Below are 24258 nucleotides of genomic sequence, written 5' to 3'. Positions count from 1 at the left end.
ATGGTAAAAAAATTTTTTCGATTTTTTGAAAATTTCACACTAGGTGTGCCCCTTAACAACACATTTTGCGATTCATTTTATATTATAGATTACTATTTTATTCATAATAATAAAATTATTCATTTTAAGTGTATTTGGCACAATTAGTTCAGTTAATTAAATTTTTCATACTGGCACACTTATAATAAGTAAGTTACTCTTTGTCTACACTAAAATTTATCTAGAAACTAGATATACGTATCACTTTTGGAATTTGTACAAAGGAAACGAGACAACATTAAACCGTCTGCCAAAATCGTTTCATTAAAATTGCTTCAGTAGTTTTTGGATGAAAGCGTTAGAAACAAACAAAAAACACATTTTCAGCCTTAATAAACTAAATCTGCTTCAAATCAATATAAATTATGGTTAATTGAACCCAAAAAAACAATTCTTTTCCTACTCGACTTTAAATTGTAGAAAATGTTGGAGCGGTTGAAGCCGTAATCGAAATTACAATCAGAATAAAAGCGGGGAATCGTCGAATAAAGGAATGCAATCCACCAGTGCGGCGCGTACTCTGGCTAGTTTCGATTGATAGATCACACAGGCGCGCAGCCGAAGTAGACAATGCACTAAAAACTGTTCAAGAGTTCAATAGTCCACAGGTCTACACAATCTACAATCCGCGAGTGCCTCGCCTTGTCTACTGTCTCTCTACTAGTATATGTGTGTGTATGTGTGTATGTAGAGAGTTAAAGTTGAAAATGTCGCACCGTCACACGCTGCACGTCGCACCCACATGTTGTAATGTAGTTTGAGTAAAGAGCAAAGAGCGACGTGGAAGTGATGTATGCGCTTTTTTCTTCTCCTACAAGGTGACAAATTCTGTACGCAATTTGCAACTGTCGAAATCGTGAAAAGTCTAAAACTAGTGATTTTTAGATTTACAAGTAAAATCAGTGATTTATTAGTATATTAAGTATCAAGTGCGCTAAATAGCATTTTAACCACGTTTATCAATGTGATATTTACGCTATTTTTTCTAAATTCACTGAATTTCCACGTTTAGTTCTTGTATTTGAACATTTTAAGCTTCACCCCGTGACTAAAGTACTTTAGTCACGACTTCGCCCATGATTAAAAATCCACTTTTTCTGTCTCAAAACTGTGAAAAAAGTGGCGTAAAAAAGAAGAAAAAGTATTTGTATAAAATAAAAACACAAAAGCTTTGATAAGAGAAGGCTAATTTGAGATTTCAAGCATGAAAACTCAAAACGTAAGAAACCTCTCTTTACTTCTTGTACCAATGTATGTATTATACGAGTACTTAAAGGAGTCGTAGAAAGTAACCAAAGAGACTTTGTAACAACTTAAGGACCAAAGAGTAAAATGTGCGAATGAGACGCGAAGTTGTATGCTTAAGTACCTCTCTTTGATGACGGCACAAGTTGCGTATGTTTGTGTGCTAGTTTCAGGTACCTATGCAGTACTTTAAGTACTTATTTCGTCAACTGCTCACCGGGGGCACATTGCGCGGATGGAAACTTTCGGTTGTCTTAGTCCTTTCAGAATATCCGGTCTTTTGGGTCTTTTCAAAGTACCAAAAGTACTACACGTACAACTTGTACTATCTACGAGTACTAGTACTTTAGACTTGTTTAATCATAAAATAAATAAAAAGATTTTAGAAATTTTTTAATAGTATATTAAGTATCATGTGGGTAAACGGGGACTTTACTCACGAGATTGATTAAGTTTAAGCAATCGAGTGTTTAATAATGTTTAGCCACGTGATGCTTACGCTATTTTTTCTACTTCCACTTTAGTTCCACGTTTAGTTAGGCAAATGCGCAGGCGCAAGCTCCGTCCCGTAGATAATACCCGTAGATAATGGATATTACTCACGGCTTGGCCCTTCGTATATAAATTATCACTTTTTGTGTCTAAAACCATGAAAAAACTAACGCTTTATTTGTGGAAGTAGAAAAAATAAATTCAGTTTATCTTCGATTTTACGAGTAACATTGGAGCTGATTTTGATTACTCGGCGAAATTCGCAAATTCACTTTACGTGCTTTACGATTCCCGATGCGCGATTCCCAAATGGAAAATTCTATTCATGCGATGTTTGCTTAACTAGGGCAAAAGATGAATGCATTAGCCTCGAGCCAGAAGCGCACGAATTATTTGCATTACGCGTTAATATTTTCATTGCGAATTTTATGCACTTTGAATAAACAGCGCGTTAAAAGCTCAGCGAAAATTTGATTTTGATTATTTTGTAAAGTGATGACGTTACGTTAATGTGTGTATGTGGGTCGAACAAGCTAACTTCAACTTCAAGTTTGTTGAGTACTCGTAGTTGTCAAGTGGTGATCGAATAACTCCCAACTTACTAACTACGATGAACAAATTTGATGCGTCTTGATCAAAGCAATCTATCCGCATTCAGGGGAGCATTTCAAGTGTTATCTGCTTGCTTGTTTTCTGGGTGGGAATCAGTTCTCGGGTTTCCTTCGTGTAATTTGTGTACTAATTTTCTCTCAGGGTGTAATTTAATTTTATTATGAAGAGGGGGGTTTGATATGAGAGAAGCGAGACTTAAAAAAACTATTTTTTATAGATGGCGTTAGTAAACATACAAGTTTCTACTTAATATTATAAATGTAAATGTGAATTTGTATGTTTGTTTCTCTTTCACGCTTTCATTTCTGAACCGATTTTGATGAAATTTTATAGTTTTATAGTTTATTAGTCAAAATAAGATATAGACTACTTTTTGTTGCAATTATTAAACTTTTAAAGCTATAAAATTAGTGATAAAGTTGATTTTGGCTTTTAATTCCTGTTTTAGTTATATAATTAAAACCTAGGTGGCGCTAAAGTCCAAATTTAGCATTACTTTAATTTGGTACTTAAAATTTTGAAGAATTGAGATTGAAATTTCTTTGTTTGGTAATTGATTTTCTTTTCTTAAATTTCCAAAAATTTTAAAATAAGTGAAATGGATTATGATGTGAACTTCATCCTCCATTATTTGTTTAACGCGTCGCATATCAATCACAATCACACTTGTACGTTTCCAACACAGGAAAATCAAGGTCTCAAGGACCTGGAAATGGATGAGGACGATCAATCACGCAATCGTCAATCGTCTCCTTGACTTTTCGCCTCCAAAGTCTGCGACTGTCTCTTGCTCCATCTCTTGTTCTGTTTTTTGTTTTCCCAGCAAATGAAACCTTTTTCTTAAATTTTCTTCACCATCTTGAGGTCATCAACCTTTTAATAATCCTTGATGAAGTCACATCATATAAAATTTGCTTGAGATTTTATTTTTTCTTGGAATTTTGTTTGTAAGCAGTTAATTTACGAGCGCAAAACTTTCGAAATTGTCGCGCAGCGTTTTCTGTATCTTTTTTTATGTGTCGTCTTGTCGCCTCATAACTTTTCGTCCTTTTTGTCCTCAGTTGTGTTGCGCTAGCAATCACATCGAGTTTACTACGCACTTGGGGACTGCTGCCATGAGAAATCCTTGAAATCCTTGATTGCAACCAACAAACTTCTCTGTATATATGTATACAATATACTCACATGTATGTTGGGTTGCATTTCGGTAGTGTATAAAACAAATAGGGAACACGGCGGTAATAGTTTTGCGGGCCAATTAAGCGCACATGATTTATCGCCGCCGGACTTTGACAGCGGCATCGACGGAAGGGGTGCGCGTCCCCTCGTCGTCCACGGCAATGTCTCGCGGCGTAGTTGAGGGTAGTTGGAATCTCACCTCACAACGCAAACCGACCGCGATGTCTCGAACATTGCGAAGCACGTTAATATGTTTCTTGATTAAGCGCGGGGTGTCTTTCGGTCATTCGACCCCTGAAACCGGACCCTGTCTCTGCCCCGGAGGCAGTCGCTGGGTTTAATTAACGCGTCGGACATTAATTGCTTTGCAAATTGCTTTTATTTCATTTTATTTTAGACCACAAAGTTGTATATTAATAATATAGGAAATTACTTCCGGTTTGTGGAAAATTTTAGATTTTTAGATGAATTATACAAATTTATTTGATTTTCCGGTTTATTATTAATATGGGAAGTGTTTTCCGGTTTTCCGGTTTGTGGAAAATGTTTGATTTTTACGTGTCATTGTATTTTATACAAATTTATTTGTTTTTCCGGTTTTCCGGTTATCGGGCAAAGCGATAAGGGTATGTAGGTCATACACACGAATTAAATTAGCCGGAAAATTTTATTCTATGCGTGTCGTTGCGATTTTCCAACCGGGCGCATCAACAAACCGGAAAGTTTTCCATCTCTGAGTAATATAAATTCTTTCGCATTTGTTTTTTTCTTCTCGCTGCGAATTGGAAATAAATTACGCTCCATGTCGTTTGCGTCGAAACATTGATAGAAAACGAAAAAAGCAGCCCGCGGGTTGAGGGATGAGTTTAAGGGATGAAATACCGAAGAAAATAGGAAAACGTCAGAATGGCAATAGTCGTGTGTGTGCGCGGAGGGCGATTGGCCTGAATGAGAAAATGAGGAAAACAAATAGTGAAATTTCACCTCCAATTTCCTGTTTTCCGCTTTTGTTGTGCCTTGCAATTCGCACACGTTTCGACCATTGTGGGACATCATCCCCGGTTTATACGAGGTTAGAGGTGAATTCATCCGGTGTATTTGATGGCGCGGCGTTTGTTTTTCCTGTTGTTTTTTTTTATTTTTTTAGTTTTCCGCGTTGGAAAACTCGAGCGCAAGTCGAGGTTTCATCGAGATAAACGACACTGGCACGCATAAATCATGCACACGCCGGGTGACAACTTTGACACTTGGATAATTTGAAAATTCGATATGAACATATTTTTAAATTAACCCGGAAGTTTGGCGGTACCAATCGGAGTCCTTGTAATCCTCTTAGGTTGCCGCCGAAATTCTAGTGCTCTAGAGTAGTGAAAATTGCAGAAATTGTGAAATCCTCATTGAGGATCCTCCTTCAGGATGCCAAGTCGGTTGGGCGGCACGTTCGCGACAGGACGAACGTGCTCGCGCATCTCTTTGCGCGTAATGGCGGCAGCTGGCGCGTACTTTGATTAGTTTCCGGTCGTCAGGGACTTGAGAACTCAAAACTCAATTCCTCCACTATTGAAGCATTCCAATCAGAATAGTTTAAGAGCGGATATCGGAGAGACACTAGAAAAATAGTTTTAGTTTTAAGGTATGCAACCCAATATACATGTTTTTTAATATGGAGTTAAGCGGTATTTTTATGAAGATTAAATCTTCAGTAATATTTGTGTTTATGCAATATTTTTTTATTGTATAAAGATTTAAGAGTGGATATCTGAGTGACACTACAAAAATGTTTCTAATTTTAAGGTATGCAACCCAATATACACGTTTTTCAATGTGTGTAGTATATCTCATAATATTTGTGTTTAGCAGTGTTTTTATGAAGATGTTTCATAATTTTATCGCATCGCACTCCCCTGCGTCTTGTTCACGCTCATGACATTTTCATCAGCATTAATATTAACAGCGTCTGCGAACTTGTCGCGTATCGCCCCTTGTTTTGTCCTGTTTTTCACATAATTCCTTCATGCGTTCCGCGTCTCCATCCTTGTTTATGAGGGTGTGAATTATACATCGTGTATTTATGTCCATTGTTTTTGCTCGCTGGCAATAGGGAAGTCTGAGCCTACTTCTCATGTATGTGTGTAGTGAGTGTTTGTACGTTTTATCGAAACATCTCCGTAGACTTTACTCTTCTGGCGTCGCGACCGTCGAGACGCTGTAATGCGCTATAATTTCGGCGGCGCGTCGTAAATCTTTGCCGTAATATCGCGATGTGTGCGTGCGCCCACCAAGGGGCGAGCTCTTACTCTCGATGAGCACCAACAGCACCAGCAGAGGCATAAACACCAAGTGAGAACATAACTTACATCGTATAATGTGAGTTTAGTCGAGAGGTGGAAGGCAGTCAAATCGTGTTTGAATTTCGTGTTGCGAAACTTTGAAGGGGTGTAACTCATTTTGTGGTTGAGATATTAACATGGAGGAAAGTAGGAATTATTTCTGGGTTAACTGCGAATATGTGTGCAAAGTTTTGTTATGATGGTGTTATTAGTTTATGAAATATTTATAATTTTCCAACTTGTTGCGATTATTTTTATTTTGTTTCTTTTGTTTTTGTAGTTGTTAACTTTGAAAGTTAATAATTTTGTTTGCAAACATAATATTGCTATTATTTAAAGTGGAAACTATTTCTAGGTTATCTAAGAACCTATATGCAAAGTTTTGTTCACTTTATCCTTATAGTTTTTGCAATAATTAAAGTTTTCTTAAAGCTTTACTTTTGTTTTCTCTGAAAACTTGCTGATTTGAAACTTGAACTTTGAAGGCCTATAACTTTTTTCGTATATTATTTTATCACCATGCTTCAAAATACAAAAGATTTCTACACTAATTAACAATCATTCCTCAAAATTTCATTAATTTTCAATAACAAACTTCCGAGATATTTGCAAAAAACAAAAACTTTTAAACTTTTTAATTTCAAACCTTCAGTATATATTCCCTTTGTTATCATACGTTGCAAGACGTCTGCGACTGGGAAGCTAATGAAAATAACTAAAGCCGCTTTGCGAAAGTGAGCGCAAACTCCCCTTCTCGTATCGGGGGGCGGCAGGCAGCATGGCGGGGCGATGGCAGTGGCCTTGGCGGCGAGAGGCGTCGAGCGCCAAATATCCCTCCGACTTTATTACTTCTAATAAAGTCGACTCCCGGACGTTTTTACGCAGCGAATTACGAATGTCATTCTAAAATTAAACTCATTAAACGCGAATAACACTCATTTTACTAAATTAACGCACATATTTCCACAAATAATAATTTATTCATGCATATTCTCTTTTATGTTTCAGGTGAGCACAAAATAAATGAAAACTTTCAGTCAATCGTCAAAAAAACGGTAAGAATAACAATTTTCCGGTTTTCCGGTTTTTCGGTTTCTTAAAACACAATCACTTTCATTCTCATCTCTTGCGTGTTCGCTTTTATTTACCACCAGTTTCCCATTCATTGCATTTGTTTCATCCGTTGGTATTTCCGCCGGCGCGCCGGGGCGGTTTTAAAATTTTATGAATTTTTTATTGCGTGCTGCCGCGCGTTCGTTTTTTCGCTTTGTTCGCGCGCTGCCACGCAGTGTTTAAGTTTGGGGGGCGGCGAATTTCGGGGCGAACGAACCCGACGCGCGCATAAGTCGCCGGAATAAATTTATTGCTCTGTGCGATGATGCCGGAGTCTGCCAGACGCAAGCAACCCGCGTCTAGATTGCTGCTTGCTAGGAGGTGGCAGCGGCGGCAACCGGGGTGTGAGGGTGGCGCACGGTATAGTCGTAGTTTTGCGGCAGCCGGGCGAATACGCATCGTAAAACGGAATACCGTTTGCCGACGGGATCACACTTTCCCTTTTCAGATAAAATATACAGAGTGTTACAAGAAAATTTCTTTAAAAAATAAAATTTTGTTAAAATTAACTTCTATTGAAGATATTTAATTTTTTTTTGAAGAAAATTTTTTGAACACTCTGTATATATTTATTAAAACCAGTTGGGTTGAGTACTTTCACCGCGGGTTTACTAGGATATAGAATCTTCCTGCTGGTCTGTCTCGCCGCCTTCCTGAAAAGCGACGCGTCGTTGAACCAACCCCTGCTGCCGGTTTGAACCCGCCGCCCAAAAGTTTACGTCTGGCTTTCACCTCGCCCACGCGCGCGTACACCTGCAGTTTGTGAAACAGTCCGCTCATAACTTTAATCCTGCTTACATTGCGTCGGAATTTCAGCCATCCGCTGCACATTCCAGTGGTTTACACAGGCTAAACATAGAAAAAGTATAGTTGTGTATTGTTGGTTGCCTATGTTTTGGGTAACTTCTTGTATTCGCTGTGAAAAAACTTGTAGCGCTCGCGTCGGCGACAGACGCGAGCTTAACGCATCAACGACCGCCGCCCAAAACACAACACACACGAAATGCCGCCCACGTAGTTCTTGTGTCTGTGTGTAGAGAGAAACGAAAAAATCGAGCGTAGATAAAGCGGAAGAGCATAAGTCAAAGTCAAAAGCGAGATTAAAAGCTTCGCCGTCGATGCAAAAAAGCGCATCGTGTGATGTGCAAAAAGCAAGCGGGGATGTGAAACATGTAAAACATCCGAGGATACAAAGTTCAACAAACAAATAATTAGCGAGGGGTTTAATTTCAAACTTTAAACATTCGTTTTTCGTTTAAATTTTACTTAATTTTGATTGATTTTGAAATTTTAAGGCAAATTAAATGTAAATATTGTTTTTTTAAGGATTTCTTTAGGGGTTGTTAAACTAGGGGTGGTGTTATTAGTCCCGCGCGCGTAATTGCGTCGCGACAGTAACTCCTCTGCCGCCGCCTCCCGTGCCGCCACACGAGAATGCGATTATTATGTGAAAATGATTTATCGCACCCCTCGCACTACGAAATGTGAGATTTTCGCATAGTATTATCATCTTAGACTTATTTGTCTTGGGAAAACGTTTCATCTTAATTTAAACTCATTAAAAACATTAGAAACTTACATTATTTTAATTAAGTTGATTTTAAACACTCTGTATGTTGTTTAGTTGTGTGTTTAGTGTGTTTAATATGAGATAAACAAGAACAAGTTATCGTAACAGATGTTTGACATGATTTTTGAGTTGATTACTCAAGTTCTGCTCGAAGGGTTGCGAAAAGGCGTGAAAATCGAAAGTTTTCCCGAGTTTGGCGCTGAGTTTTCCGCACGTTTCTAATAACTTCATAAGTAGGACTTGCTGGTACACGTATTTTCGTTGATGTGCTTTTAAATTCTTTCCAAGTGCCAAAAATACGGAAATAAAAAGAATTTTTGTGAAAAATATTACTTTTGAACATATTGTAATACTGGTTGCCTATAGTAACGTGAATTCATAGAATGTACAAAGACATTTTATGTAGTTTTAATTTTAATCCGCGTTTTTCACGTGTTTTTACCTCGGAAAAGCAGCGAAATTTAAAATTTTAAATGTTAATATGGAAACTGACACGAGCCAGACGTGAACTTTCGTGTTTTTCCGACTAACGAATGCGGAATAGTACAAATTGCGAACACAAGAGGAAAATTATAAGCTGTGTCGGACAACAACAGGAAAAATGCAAATGGCCGCCGGGCGCGAACTGCAACTCGAACCTCAACTTGTGATGCAACTAATTTACATTTTTGCATTGGATATAACTGACAACTGACAATGCGAATGCGAACGCAACCAACTGTGCAGATATACATAATTGAATTTAGTTTTAAATATTTTATTTCGCGTATTATACATGAAATTTTAATTATGTTGAGCTGCAAACAGTCGTAAAACATAATTTAGCGTCCGGGAAAATAGTTGTAGACATTTAATCTTGTCATTATATGCAAATAATGCGCATAAAAGTGAAATAAAGATATTTCAGCGTTTTTTTCTTTAGTTTTTGGATTATTCGCGTGGTTTAATGCTAGTTATTCTGACAAACTGCAATAAAAAACTTTAAACTCATGAGCACATTCATTAACTGACTTTTTACTTTTGTACTTAATATTTTCCACACGAAACTTGAAAAATTAAAAACATAATTTATTTTCATTCTTCCTAGACTTAATAAAAGTAAAAATCACCATTTAACATGTCTAGGGGTGAAAGTTGTGTGTTTTTCTCTTGTTACACACAGAAAAAATTAATGATTATTCCGGTTCTGTGTTTGTAAACGCAGGAAAAGCGCAGTGTGCATGCAGAAAGTTAAAATTCGATGTTGTTGTACTCGTGGAATTGAATTAAATTCGTTATGTGTGCGCGCGTGGCTTTTTCCGTTTTTGTGTATTTGCTCGCGTCTCGATGGTTTTATTTCGTCTGACATTTCATATTTCGTCGGGGCGGTATGCGCTTTCCTCGTGCTTGGAGTTTTCATGCAATTTCGCCCAACTATTCGTGCGGAATTAATAGAATTTCGAATAACAAGTCCGCGAAATTAATTTAAATATTTCCAGCGTGCAGTTTCTGATTGTATGTGGGATATTTTATTTTCAATTTATTTAAATGTAACGATTTCCACTATTACATTCGTTTTATTAGAGTATTTGTATACAAATTGTCTAAAGTTTTAATTTTAAGTATTGAGAAAGGCTGGTAATGTAGTTTAGCGCCACCTGGTGATGAATTATATAACTAGAAGTATCATTTAATGTCCATATCAACTTTCAGCCTTAATTTAACACCTTCAAAGTTAAATTTTTGCGATAAAAAGTAGTCTATCACTTATTCTAATTAATAATCTATAATATTGCCAAGTTTTATCAAATTTGCTTCAGTAGTTTTTGTTTAAAAGAGTAACAAACATACAATTTCACATTTTTATGCATAATATAACTCAGAATTATTTTTTATGCCGCCGTTATTATTGATTAACATATAAAAAACGATTTATTTCCCCGCTTCTTTCACCTTCCACTTTTTTTTCATTCCTGATGCTATTTTTAGCTTCCGTTTCGTTTTTTTTTCGTTTTTTTATCATCCAACCAAGGCGGCTGAACGCAAATGATTTGTTCCTGCATAAGCCTACAAAAAGTAATATCACCATTAAAATGAGCACATCGTAAAGTGCGTAATGTATGCATACGCACACCCTGCTCCACCCCTTGGCGTAGGCAGAAAGACATACAGATTATTATTCACGAAATTATGAGTGGGCAGGTTAATGCGTAGAATGTGGATATATATTTAAAGATACAAAATAAGAATAAAAATCACCCCTCGTGTTAGAGAAAACGCAGGAAGAACCCAAATAGTTTAAGCCATCTCTCACAGTGTTCTTAGGGGAGGAAAATTTAGATACTGTTTGCTGGTGCGTGTGGCGTACAGGCTAACAAAAGGTATCAAACTGTATCAAAAGGTATCAGCTTGTTGGGGTGTTTCCAAAAGAAAAGTGATGTTTTGTGCAAACTTCCAAAAGGGAGAAAAGTGTTGGAAAGTATTAAAGTTTAAAATTAATTTTAAGCAGGTAGCGAATAAAATTTGAATAAAATGGGGATAGTAGGCAACTTATTATGCACTTATGTCACATATAATATTTGCTCTGGTACAGATATACGTTTTTACAGTTTAAAATTGATTTTACGCAGTTAACGAGTAAAATTTGTATAAAATGATGATGGTAGGCAACACATTGTACACTTATGTGATACATAATCTAAATTTTGAGATATCCGGTTTTATAGTATTCTTTTTCTTTTTTGTATATTTTGTAGGTTAAAATTAGTTTTAAACAGACTAGGAGCAAAATTTGTATAATATGATGATGGTAGGCAACCCATTATACATTTATGTCATACCTACCCTAACCTACGATAAAGATGTCCGGTTTTCCTGTTATCTTTTTGTTTGTTTCTCTATATTTTGCAGTTTTTCACATTAATTTCCACTGTAATCCATGTATTTATGTTCCGTGCGCGTGCGCAGCGTTGTTTGTTCAGTTATTCATCGGCGGGCGCTGCTGCAGAGCGTTTGTTGAACACGTCGTGAGCACGACGCAGAGTGTTGCAATAATGACGCTCGTTTATCATGCGAATTGCACGTTTTTTATGGGGTGCGAGTCGCGCGCAGGGCATGAATGCATCATTATTAATAATTTGACTCTTTTATGGATACTCACCGCGCTGGTAACATGTGTTACAATATAAAATTGTTACAAAACAAGTTTTAAGTTTAAAATTTTTCTTAAAAGTGTGAAATTTTGAAAAATGAGAGCAATTTTCGACTGGCGCAAGCAAGTCATGAAAGAAAATGAAGTTTTAGAAAAGACGATCACGCCGATTTGTCGATTTCGACATTGGCACACGCTTTAGAGGATGATCAGCAGTTTTATGTCATTTTTCAGATTTCACTCACGTTCGCTCACAATTGCGCGCGGAAAATTGGCACAAATTGACTTTTTCAACTTTTACTTATCATCTATATCTCTATCTATTTATATCTAGCAAAAACCTTTCAAAAATGTTATTAGTCTTATTTTAACCTTAATCAATTTAACGACAAACAGGGTTTGTTCAATATTAATTTCTTCTGTGTAATGACGAAAATCATTAAAAATATTTTAATTTCTAGCAATTATGAGCTAGAATATTTTTCAAAGACATGACATCGATGGTAACATTTGAAATATTGTTGTAATTATGCAACCCAACATACACACAAATTGCAATGCAAATTTCTATAACTTAAGCACGATTTTTCAGCTAATTTGTTGGGGTGCACGTTGCGTTACTAGAAAATCATTTAAACATAACACAAGTGAATACAACTGAGCGACGCGGAATTCATATTTAGACTTCAGGAAATATTTACCGGCATTTTTACCAGAGTAATTGAGTTTATAACCAACTTACAAGAGATTAAACAGTTGCCTATCCACGTAAAATCTCAATATTTTGTTATTTTTGTTTTTCGATGTAAACTTACAAAAATTATTCCACCCTTAAACAGAAAATCATCCTGTAATACCTTCGAGTGAAAGTTCTGTGGTGAAAGTTAAGATCATTAACTGAAAGTGAAATTTTCCTTCCATCCCTACACGTATGCGTTATATCTTCGAATAAGGGTGACATTCTATGACGATGTGACCATCCGCCATTATCCACCATCGCTATCACTATCACGAACCGTATCAGTATAGTTATTGTTATCGTCACTCGCAATACACCCTCCTAGGCAACAAGAAATGACTCTGACGCCTGGAATAAGAACTAAACGGAGCAAAAACAACTTGTACTTTTACTCTCCCCTGGGTACGTCTGCTTTTTACTGATTCTCGTCCTAGGGTGAAATGCAGTTTGCAATAACGTCAGCCAATGATGCTCATGGTCATTCCTAACAGTCAACGATCTGCGAAGAAACTTCAAACAAAGCCAAAATGAACTTGAGTAAAGAATAAAGAATAAGCACGAGGCGGAAAACATCGTAAAATGCAATTGCCGCAATAACGTCAAGTTTTTCGTCAACTTTTACTCCATTTCTGCATTTTTATCACTCTTGGTGTTTAAGCAGATTAAGACTTTATTATTATCTTCCACCAGACTAGTTTTTCTGGAGTTTATTTAAATTTATCGCGAAAATAAAACAAAATTAAACTTTATTCACGCAAATTCGCTGGATTTAATTAACGCAAACCGTGTTTGGCGAGAACATGAAATATTCACCACCACATCACGTCCTGCACCGCATATATATACACGAGAAGGTGTATAAAGGTCGTATAATTTTCAGAAAATTATTTTCTCGGCAAATCCCCGCGTGCAAATAGGCCTTTCACTTGTTCGCGTGTGTTGGTGTTTACATTTATTACATTAGGCCTGTTTTCCACCTTCTTCCAGGCTTTTCATGACTGTTTGAGTAAGCGTAGCGTGTAATCTATCCCTTATGCTTGTTGGTGTGAGTGGACTCGAGTTAAACTCATGCCACATTTCTATTTGAATGGCAAAACGCGTATGGAGTATGAAAAGCGGTTGCGCTACTGCTGCAGGAGCAAAATGGCGGCCGGGATGACAAAGGATAATGCGCGATGTGAGCGCGCAGGACGAGTTACGAGTTGGGATTGAATTAAAAGTTGTGTGTCGACATTGTGTTTTGTTTTGTGGTTGCGGTTTTCTGCTTTCCAAGTCAAAAACACAATTATACAGGGTGTTTGAGTTTTAATTTGAGTAAAAAGTGTTTTTAAAGGTTTTAAGAAAAGGTTTTAGTGATTAGGCATGCTAAAAGGACGATTACTTACAAATCCGCTTTGATATCAATCTCTTAGCGTGCAAGGCGGGAATAGAGGGGGAGATAATGAAAATGTGAAACGAAAAAATCATTCTGCAGGACGACACAAAGAAACAAAGAAAGGTAGATAAGGAAACGAGGAGACATGATGGAAATTGATGCGAGAATTTACGAAAATTAGAAGCGTAATGTTTCGCCAGTCGGGGAAATACGAAAATAAGGATGAAATTAGGACTAAGAAGGACCAAATGGGAATGAAAGCGAGCCGGAAATACGAGTAGGGCTGTTATCACGGAATTGTTTAATTAACTGATTTTTATTGCCGCCGAAAGCATATAAAGATATATTACAAAAGTTTTTTATTTCTTTTATTTTCGTTCTCTAGAAGATATTATGGTGAATTTTCGAACTGTGAATAATTCTTTAATACATTATCCTTTAAACTTGTCTAAGCCTGTGTCTAAATCCAGTTTAGAAACCTTTTCAGGGCGAAACCTTTTTTAAAACCTTTAAATGTTCGTTTCACAAAAGTTCCAGTATCTTTGTTGTGTCCGTTGCGTCCGTTTTTCAACCCCATTTGTGTGAAATCAATTCCACCACAGTGGACAATAAATTATGCAACCCAGAACAATTTTTGCGTTTTCTGCCCGCTGATTTTCTGGACCTTAAGTGTATACGCCACGCGTGTTAGGTGTTTCGTGTATGCTAGGCAACCAAGTATGCAAGCGTGCACACTCGGATGGTTTTCCGCACGAGTTTGCACGAACGCTGTGCGCGCTGCTTTGTTGCGTGAGCCGTGCGCGTGGGTTTTGAGGTTACGAGTTGCCGTTGCGCTTGTTCTTGTCGGCGTCTTGTGTTCGCTTGACGTGATATTAATCATCAATGGAGGTAATAATTAATTATTAGTTGTATCGGGTTTGTGTGTTAAGGTGTGAAACAATCGGAAATTCGAGCTGGTTATTGATTCGTACCTGTTTTGTTTCTGTTGCAGGTGTAATGGCACGCGCCGGGATGGCTCTACGGCGGGGAAACCATGGAAATTCAGAGTGAGTACAAATTTTAACATTTACGTTGTGTATAAAGTGAGGTTATGTTAAATATCACAACACTGCAAGTATTTTAATGATTTTTAAGTCTAAAATCTCAAAACTGGTATATTTTAAGGAAGATTTAACTCCTTCAGGCGATTCTTGACAGTCTCCTGAGAATTTTCCGATTTCCGGTATTCTCTTTGAGTCAAAACGTTGAAATTCCAATCAAGCATTAATTGCTTGACAGCCGGAACCACGCTTCGTGAACCTTGAAAATTCAAAGGACCCGAAGGGACCTTAAGGACCCACAATTCAAAAACATGAATATGTATTCGGGAATCAGGACTTATTGATTGAGGTCATAGTCATAGTCTTCCGTTTTGGTACTATAATTGTGCTGTCTTTGTCAAAATCTTCGCTACCCTATAAGTTGCTTAGTCAATCGAATATTACAACATAAGGGACCGAAGGGCTCTTAAATTACTATGCGTATACAAACATCTGACGAGAGGGGTTGATTATTGAAAGGGGTTGAAGATTTTCTTTGATTTATGAACTCGTTAAGCATAAATTATTTAAGATAACTGAAGGTTTAGGTTAGGTAAATTTTGAGATTTTGTAAATATTTTTGATAAGAACAACCCTTATATACCCTTGATCACCCCTTACTTGGTCTTCTCAGATAACACTCCGATATGATGGTTAATAAACTATTCGTTTACTCGTGGTTTGGTGGTTTCGGTTTTCTTCTACGAAGGGTGTTTTCACGACCCAGAGTATGTGGAGTGTAGGTCCGGGGGTTGTTCGCCGATAAGAGAATGATAAAATCGACACTCGCCTCGGCTCGCAGTAGAAAAGACCATTTATCACGAAACACTTTAACTTTCCCTTCGATTTTCACGTTTTTTCTTCTTTTCTCCACCATCATCCTGTGAGAAACGCCAATGAAGCATCTATTCTACTATGTAGAAAAATTATTATCTCCTCTTAGTATTTTTAGTATTTTTTACCTTTTTCACGGTAAAATAAAGCTAAAGTTTGACATTAAGTAGTAATTTACTCTGCGGGACTGTAGATATTTGCATGCCTAAATAGTTTTAATGCTTTCACTTCTCATCGTCGTCTATTTACCGAAATTGATAGTTTAAGTCAAAGCCGGACGAGTTGAATGAGCCAGACGAGGCTGCATAAAGGGGTAGCTTTGCAATTGTGAGGGGTGGCATGAGAAATAGTTGGTTTAGTCGGTGAATAGTGAGCGGTGCACGGCTCGCATGCATCACGGTTACATTTCACCACTCACCACCTTCAACCACCATCGACCACCTTGGGAAAGTTTAAATTATACACAGTGTTTCAAACACATCAAGATTTAAATTTTGTTCAAAATATTTAGTATTTCGTCAACACTCTGTATAATATACTAAGATGGTTGGGTTGGGTTGTTACTTCTGGCAGTGCATGTTTACGTCTGTTTACGTCTGCTCGCATCAGTTAAACTCAGTTTACGTCAGTGCAGCAGCATTTGTTCACCCTTCAACCCCTGCGAAATTTACGGCGATTAATGAATGGCTCTCACTATAGTGAACATCGTCACATGTTACATGCACGTGTGTACAACTTTTCCTTTCCCCCTCCATTGAATTTGATATTTTGTGTTATTTGGGGATGTTGTTGAGGATTCTAAGGACTTTCTATAATATTCCAAGATGTTGTACTTCTGTCTGTTTCTGGGAATTAGTCTAAGTACTACAACTTTGCAACCCCAAGCCTGACAACCCCAAAAACGATGTTTGGACATTGATCAGTTCAAAGTCTCGTCTGATCCCATGGAATGCTAAGCTCGGTTGCTGTGGAGTGTCGGAGGGTTGTTTCTGAGGATATGCCGGATGTCGTAGGATGCCATACTTGAATGTCATGTCGGGCGTTTAAGGACTTTGTACGTTTTACCCCAGAGAGAACAATTTTTCATTTTGTCAAATACTGCTGCTTGTCACGGACAGGTGTTTACCCTGCCCCCTAATTTTTATTCACTGAAACTTTCTATTTTATTTAACTAATGGTTTTTCTGTCGTGGTATTATCTACTCCATCAAAAGAAGATTTTTTCGTGTTCGCTTGTGACATGTCCATGGGGATTTAAATCAAAATGTCCTTGGATTCGTAGAACCTGCGACATATTGTGGTCATTTGCAAGACATCAAGCACATCGAAGAGGGATGATGTTTAGCAAATTTCGGTTTCATCCGGAGGCCGGCAACCGGCAACCTTTTGCCTAAACATTTCCTTTTTTACTCGCCCCGCACACTTTTGTCCGGTATTCTATTCGAGGGGATGTGAAAATATCTCGACTTTAATGCGTCAGGGAGCTTTCTCTAGCCAGCGGAATATTGAAAGGCGTTCACGTTCGCATCCTGTAACGACGTCAGATCGCGTCCGAAAAAGGGATGAGTGGACGAGGGGATGATTTTTAAGAGGCTTTCGGCGGAAGGGCGCGCGCGTACTGAAAGCTTCAGTTTACAGCGTTCGGACACGTTTCGTGCACACGCGACGAAAGCTTGGAGCTGGCGAAAAGGTTTTTGAAACGTGTCGGGAAGTAATTTCATATTTTATTGTCGAATTCAATTCCACACAAAAGTTATACAAAAGTCATACCACATTTCATTCAATCAGTGAGTATTTAATGTTATGCAACCCTACTTACACGTATTCAAGGTTAAGTGTATACGTAGGCAACCAAGTTACAAGTTTTGATTAAAAATTGCATATGTTTAACTTTGCAATCTTTTTTCTCTGTAACTCGCTGAGTTGTTGGAATGTTGGCGTGTTTTGCACGAATGAAACTTTAACTAGATTCTCCAACACTCGCCAGACGGTGTGTGCGTTTATTGCGCATAATTTGCATAAAAGCTTTCCGCGCCCAGCAAAAGTGCTTGCTGAGTTTTCAGTTTTTCTTTTTTCATGCTAGATAAACACAAAGAAGTGATAAAAACTAAATTAAAATCGTCTGGACAAAATAAACGAAATATTTTAGATTAATTTACTTTTTCGTTTGCTTTTTTGTATTGATATGTTGTTGTCATGTGAAACTCTGGAGGTCAAATAGTCATCATTCTAAAGCTTAATATCGCGTGGAATTAAATTACTTTCGCCTTCGAGGAGCCGCGAGTGACAATGATTTAGTGTCAATAAAACGTCCGGTTTCCCATTTCTCCTCGGCGCGCTTTCAATTTCCTTGCGATTCGCTCCGTGTACGAAACCTTTCTTTAACTGTTGAGGTTTATTCGCTTTTTTTGTACAAGCAGAGGGGTTATTTTTCGTCTCGACAGTCCAGTTTCAATACGTTCAAGCTCTTTACAACGTTACTTTCATTGACAAACGCGTAATATATTGCTTGAAGATGAAACAGAAACAGAAAACAGAAAAACACACAAAAAACGTTTTGTGCAGTTTAAACGTTTTTTACGTCGCAAAATCTAATAATTGAATAGTCTGATTGCGATAGCGATTGAAGATGAAGTCTATTCACATGAGGTTATGTTGTTGTTGTTTTTTTGTAGGTTATGTTGGTTATGTTGGTTAGTGTGTATCCGGTACGTCCAAGCGTCCTGTTTGAGCAGTTAAACGAAATGCTCGTTTCGCAGCGCAGTTATTGCTTCTTCGATTGCGATTGCCTCTCGATTGTTGATTTAGGAGCGCAATAACGCCCGCCGACAAACGACGTACACTCTCGCCGACCCGAGCGAGCGGCAGCGCGCGTTTTATGTTGTTCGGTCCGGCAAATAAATAACGCGCATTGATTACGTGGATAATAAAATTAAACGACGAAATCGTAAATCACACGCGCAAAGTACAATACAACTCATGCACACATTTTTTAAATTTTTTTTTATTTTTTAATATTTACATTTCTTCAGTGTGTATATTAAGTTGCCTAGCTTAGTGCTATTAAGGTAGTACTTTTTTGTGTTTATTTTTTTACTCTGTTGTAAGAGGATCTGAAGCTTACAAGCTTAAAATGTTGCCGGGAACTTGCGAGTCCCTCAAGTCGGGGAGAGGAAAACGACTGAAGCAACTGCAGCAATCTCGCACTAATTAATTAATTGCCGAGCACTTAGCGCGAGCTTAAACTCGTCTTCTATCTTCACCATCTGCATTTATCAACTTTTTACTCTGTGTGTGAATTGTATGTTTGGTTGCCTATAGTTGCAAGTCGTTATGCAACTGTTTCAACATAAATTTCCAACATATTTTTTCGTTTAGTTTTGTTTAGTATCCAAAACTTTTTAGGATATTTGATTTGTTTTAGGCGTTTGAGAAGTTTAACTGAACTTTCCTGCGGTTGTGTGCTCAGGGTGGGTTTTAGGTCGGCTTGGAAACAGTTTGGGTGTAACGACACGCTTCGAGTTTATCTTAATTACATCCGCGTCCGTTTAACGACGTCGCGACGTCGCCATTCGCCCATCGGCTGCCGGTGGCCGTCAATCAATGCGCAAACACGAACCAGTCTTCGGTGGGGGTGGGTGGATGGCTGCGGGGTCACCACCTCGACGGCGCCTCTTAAAATAACGCCGAACTTTTCCGCCCTCACCGCCGCCGCAAAACTTCGTAAAGTTAAAATGAAAGATTGCGAACGCGTAAAAATCGGATCGCATGCCGCGGTGATAAAATGTAATGTCTAATGAAAAATTTCTCATTTATTTTTCTTCCTGCGACGGTTGTAAAATAAAATTACAAAGAAAAACGCCAGAAAAAAACAAAGAAAACGAAGATTTTTATAATTTATTTATTTTTTCTTGTTTTTGGACGTGATGATGATGATGTCAGCAGAAAAGGGAAGAAAACTTGAATTGTCTGTAACAAATTGGAAACCGGAAAACTTTATAGATTGTCTGGTGGTTGAGACGAGGTTGCAAGAAAGGGTTGTAAACCGTAAACCTCAAAACTGCCAATGTCGCTGATAGATCTAATACGTACAATGGTTACAGATTCCTGTAAAATAAAGTTTTTAGGTTATTTTCACCCAGCGCCACCTATTTTGTCTAAAATTCAATCGGATTTGTGTAAAAATTTATATTTACCTGTAATATCTGTTGAAACATCAAATGTTTGATTGATATGGCTACAAATATTGCAATTTGGCACGAATCCATATTGGCGTATTTGCATATTTGCACTGTTTGCAATCCGCGCATGCAATTCTATTACTATTATCATCGTGTGCTCGCTCGCTTGCTCTGTGTGTGCATTCCAGTAACGCTTTGTTGAAATTCTGCTTATTTGGCAGAAAATACCCGCATGTGTAACGTTTACCTCCGCACGGCGTAAAACAATCGCGCAAACCATTTTTCCACTCGTGCAAACACACAAACATTTCATTTCACCTCTCGCACTCGGAGATGGCGGAGAGTAAAGCATGAAATTTTAATGAATTCCGCTCGTACCATCGTAATTCCTGACGAAATCGACACGTACGAGTAGAAATTTCGACAAATTTCGTTTGTTTAGGTCGAATTGTGTAATTAAAACGTGTAATAACGATTAATCAAGTGTCACGGATGACATTCGCTCTTTAAATGTGAAGGGTCGGAAGATTTATGGGCAATTGACCGAGTTTTTATTTAATTTTTGGGTAATTTACAAGTGGTGCTCCCTGTTGGAGAGTTTATTATTAGCTGATGTATTGTTGGTTGCATATATAGCGCAATAAAAAATCGAATATGCAGTAAATAACTTGCTGACGTCGTTATGGTCGCGCTTTTTTTCTTCTCTTGCATGCGTGGATGTGGAAAGAAAATGGAAAAATATGAAAATATTTATTTTCTTATTTGGGTTGGATTTCTGTGCGGAATTTATCGACGCAATAACAGCAGGAAATCCAACCCTCTGAGAGGACCACTCGCATCGGGAGTTATTCGTGTTTTGCGAGTGTTATTAACAACAAATGTTTTTTATTCATGAGCCACTTTCGGCCGAATCTGCAAGATGCGCTTTTCTGCACTATCTGCGCGTTTTCCGGCTTGTTTTTCATCTATTTTCGGCTTTATTTCCCCTCTTGATTTCCATGACGCCATGATAGGAAACTTGCCGCGCTCGCTACTTCAATTATACAGGGTGTACCCGAAAATTAATAAATGTTTCGTTAAAATTTATAAAAAAATTATTTTTTTTCACTTTTATAGTTAAAGGCAATTTTTTACTAAAAAATTATATAAATATTTTTGTGACACTCTGTATATAATGAATAAATGCAAAAAAAGCCTCCGCCGAAATTGCAACCGCGTTGGAAGATAATCCAAGACGAGTTTCCCTCCGCAAGAAGACGAAACCTAGAAAAACAAAAGAATCGAGGGGAAGAACTAGTGCAGATGGCGGTTGTTGATAGTCACGGCGTGATGTATGCGATGCGTATGCAACCCACAGTGCGCCGAAAGTTATTGCACTCTTGGGCTCTAGAAACACAAACGATAAAAGTCCGGACCTTACACGATTTCCTCCACTATTAGCAATTCAACGCGAACACCGCTTTTAAATTCATCGTTTTTTCATCGTCTGGCGATTGTTATCGACGCATTAAATCTTTTATTTCGACAGTTGACAGCTGTCGACGCATGTCGCCCAAAAGCAAGTTAAATCAAAAACTAAACTAAACAAATGAATATTAATGCTTGCTAGGATGACTTGTGGGTTGTTTGGGTTGCCTATACTCTCCGCTGATAAATAATTCACTTGTTTTGGTTCTTTTTACGACTTTGCTTCGGGATTTAATCCCTCAGTAAATATTTACGCAGAGTTTAGCGACGTGTCAATTGACTGTCTGATTTATCTTGACTCTTCGACCTAAATTTTAGATATTCCGAGCAGTTTTTGATTATTTTTGCGAAATTTTCTAGTAGATGTCGAGGGTAAGTGCTAGTCAAGTATGCAACCAAGTATGCAACGTGACGTCGCTCAAGATGGCGGCATGCAGGGCATGGATGTCTCGACATTCATGTTTAATGCGGCTTAACAAGTGCATGTCGTGCCCTCGTTTTTACCTTTCTCACCTCTGCCACTTACATTTTCTCTTCGTTCGTTCGTTCACCCGTTTCGTTGTCTCGTGCATATTTAATCAGACAGGGTATAATGACCCGGTGAGACATTTCAACCCCTCTGGGTCAGAAATCGTTTGTTTTTTGCTTTGGTGTTGAACTGGTGGCCTATATGCGAGTTAGCTCCATCCGGGATGAAACCGGGACTTGACGCGATTGCTGAATGTTTGTGTGTGTGTGGTGAGTGAGAGGGCGGCGAGTTTTGTAGGTCAGCATCGATTTTCGGCGCTGCGTCAGCGCCAGCGTGCGCCAGTCAGCTGTGAATTCAGAATTTCGGAATTTGTTACCTCGCGTTACCCACACTCACCCTCCCTGCCCCGGCAAGTGGTGAAAGGTACGACACCCGGTCGGGGATGTGTTCAATATCGCTGCGGGAGTGATTTATTCCCGGCTTTCGGCGTTAGCGTTACACTAAAATGCCATTCGCATACAACATTTATTTATTCATATACAAAGTGTGTAGGTAATCACATAGAAAAAATTCTGGGTCGGGTTTATGAAGAGATTTATTTATATTGAAACACACTGTATATTTTTAAGGGTAGAAACTCCATATTAATATTAAGCAGATGATAATAAGCTTTTGTCGTTTATGCGTCGCATGCGCGCCCATTGTGTGCGTTGTGCGTTGATTTTACGACGCAGGGGTGTGAGGGGGTTGTAGGGTTGCCCAGGGTGCCCCACGAGTGTCAAAGACAGTCGCCGTTGCAAATGTTGCGAATGTTTCGCAAGCGTTTCGCGATAATCTGCGAGGGGGTGGCGTTTGCGATAAATACGCTCTGCATTTTATTGGGGATGATAATTTATATTCCAGTAAATCCCTTAAATGTATAACAGCTTTACCCTAATATCACAAAATATTGAAATATTGAAATATTTAAAATTTTATTCAATCAACTGTCAATCCAACACAACATAACCTAATTTAGAAGCATTGTTGGTTGCCTAATGTGCAAGATCATCATTTATCACACGCGCACCCCGGTGGAATGCTAATGCTGTTATTTGACATTTGACATTTGACATCTGATGTCAAGTGACGTACGGCGACCACTTTGTCAGCGTGTATTTACTGTAAGGGGAGACGCATGGCGGCCGGTTCGACGTTTTCGCCCGGTCATACATCACAGTCCGATACTCGAGTGTTTTGTTTTTTTTGCCTGTGTTGGGGATTTTGGGGCGGTAGCGTCAACATGGCCGGCGGTAATTGACAGCGCACGTGGGCGCTTTGCTTCAACTATTCATTTCAGACACTCTCTAAATGCCTGCAAATTCACGAGAGGGCAGGCATGCGTTTGATGGGTTGCTAAATATTGCAATTTAGGGGATGCAAATATATACAAGGGGATAAAAAGAAAAAAAGTAGCAGAATACTTATGGGAGCATCACAAAAAATTGATTTTTGTCAATATTATGCGATGTATCAATATAAAACAAAATTGAGTTAGTTACACCTTTAATAACTCAAAAACGGTTTGATAGATATTGATGATTTATGATTTTTTGGATTTATCTTGGCCACGACTAGGAGAATAATTATTAAAATATTAAAAATTTTGATTTAAAGGGTGTTAAATAAGGGCTTGAAGTTTATAGAGAGATTCTATTGTAGTCATAGTTAAATAATTGAATCCTAGATGGCGCATTATTGCATTTTTTGTTCAAAAAGCTATTATTTTAATATTTTATGAATATTTTTGGCTGTTTTTTCGTTTTTCCACATCCCGCACCCTTTGCACACTGTTTGCACCCCTTGCGGCATATCACTTGCATCGCCTCGCCCGCCAATCTTCTCATCTCTATCAGTCATTCATACCCGTGTCACGTCTGCACTTGCACTTGCACCCCTTTCGCAGTAGCGGGCCCTTTTGGCCCTTCGCGCAGGGGTGAACGCCTCGCAACAGCCACTCATCTCAACTACACACCATGCACACTATGTGGAAGGGCTGCGCCATTGTTTCGCACACGTTGCACCCGCGCATCGATGGCTCTTTACATCTTGTGCAACTCAATTCCAGCGGGGTGAATAATATTCGCAAGGTGAATGCTAATGTTCCCTCTATGCTGCGCGCTATTATACCAGGAAAGAACTAAGGAACCAAAAAAAACACCGACGAGGGTGGAATTTTCGAATTATGAAAGATGCGTGAGGGGTGCGTTGTCAGCGTGACGTTTTAATCATAAGCGCAAACGCACGCGACGCCCATGATTGCGAACAAAAGTAAATTTTCGCGTCACGACGCTGGAAAACACGCTCGGCGTGATTTTCGATTTGCGCCCTCGTGTGTTAATTACATTTTTATCAAGTGTCATTGA

General features: G+C 38.3%; 1 protein-coding gene across 1 annotated transcript in view; it reads left to right on the top strand.

The window, feature by feature from the left end:
* LOC135796553 (uncharacterized) overlaps window positions 1-24258 on the top strand; it is a 106342-nt gene that overhangs the window by 64197 nt on the left and 17887 nt on the right. The window contains 1 exon segment of the mRNA XM_065308623.1: window positions 14816-14870. Coding sequence (XP_065164695.1) covers window positions 14821-14870 — 50 coding nt within the window. The 5' untranslated portion in view covers window positions 14816-14820.

Source organism: Atheta coriaria, unplaced genomic scaffold, assembly GCF_025399875.1.
Source record: "Atheta coriaria isolate IRGN ID8LTWV9N9 unplaced genomic scaffold, Caltech_Dcor_3.1 hic_scaffold_7_pilon, whole genome shotgun sequence".
Taxonomy (NCBI): Eukaryota; Metazoa; Arthropoda; class Insecta; order Coleoptera; family Staphylinidae; genus Dalotia; species Dalotia coriaria.
This window is presented reverse-complemented; position numbering and strand designations above follow the sequence as displayed.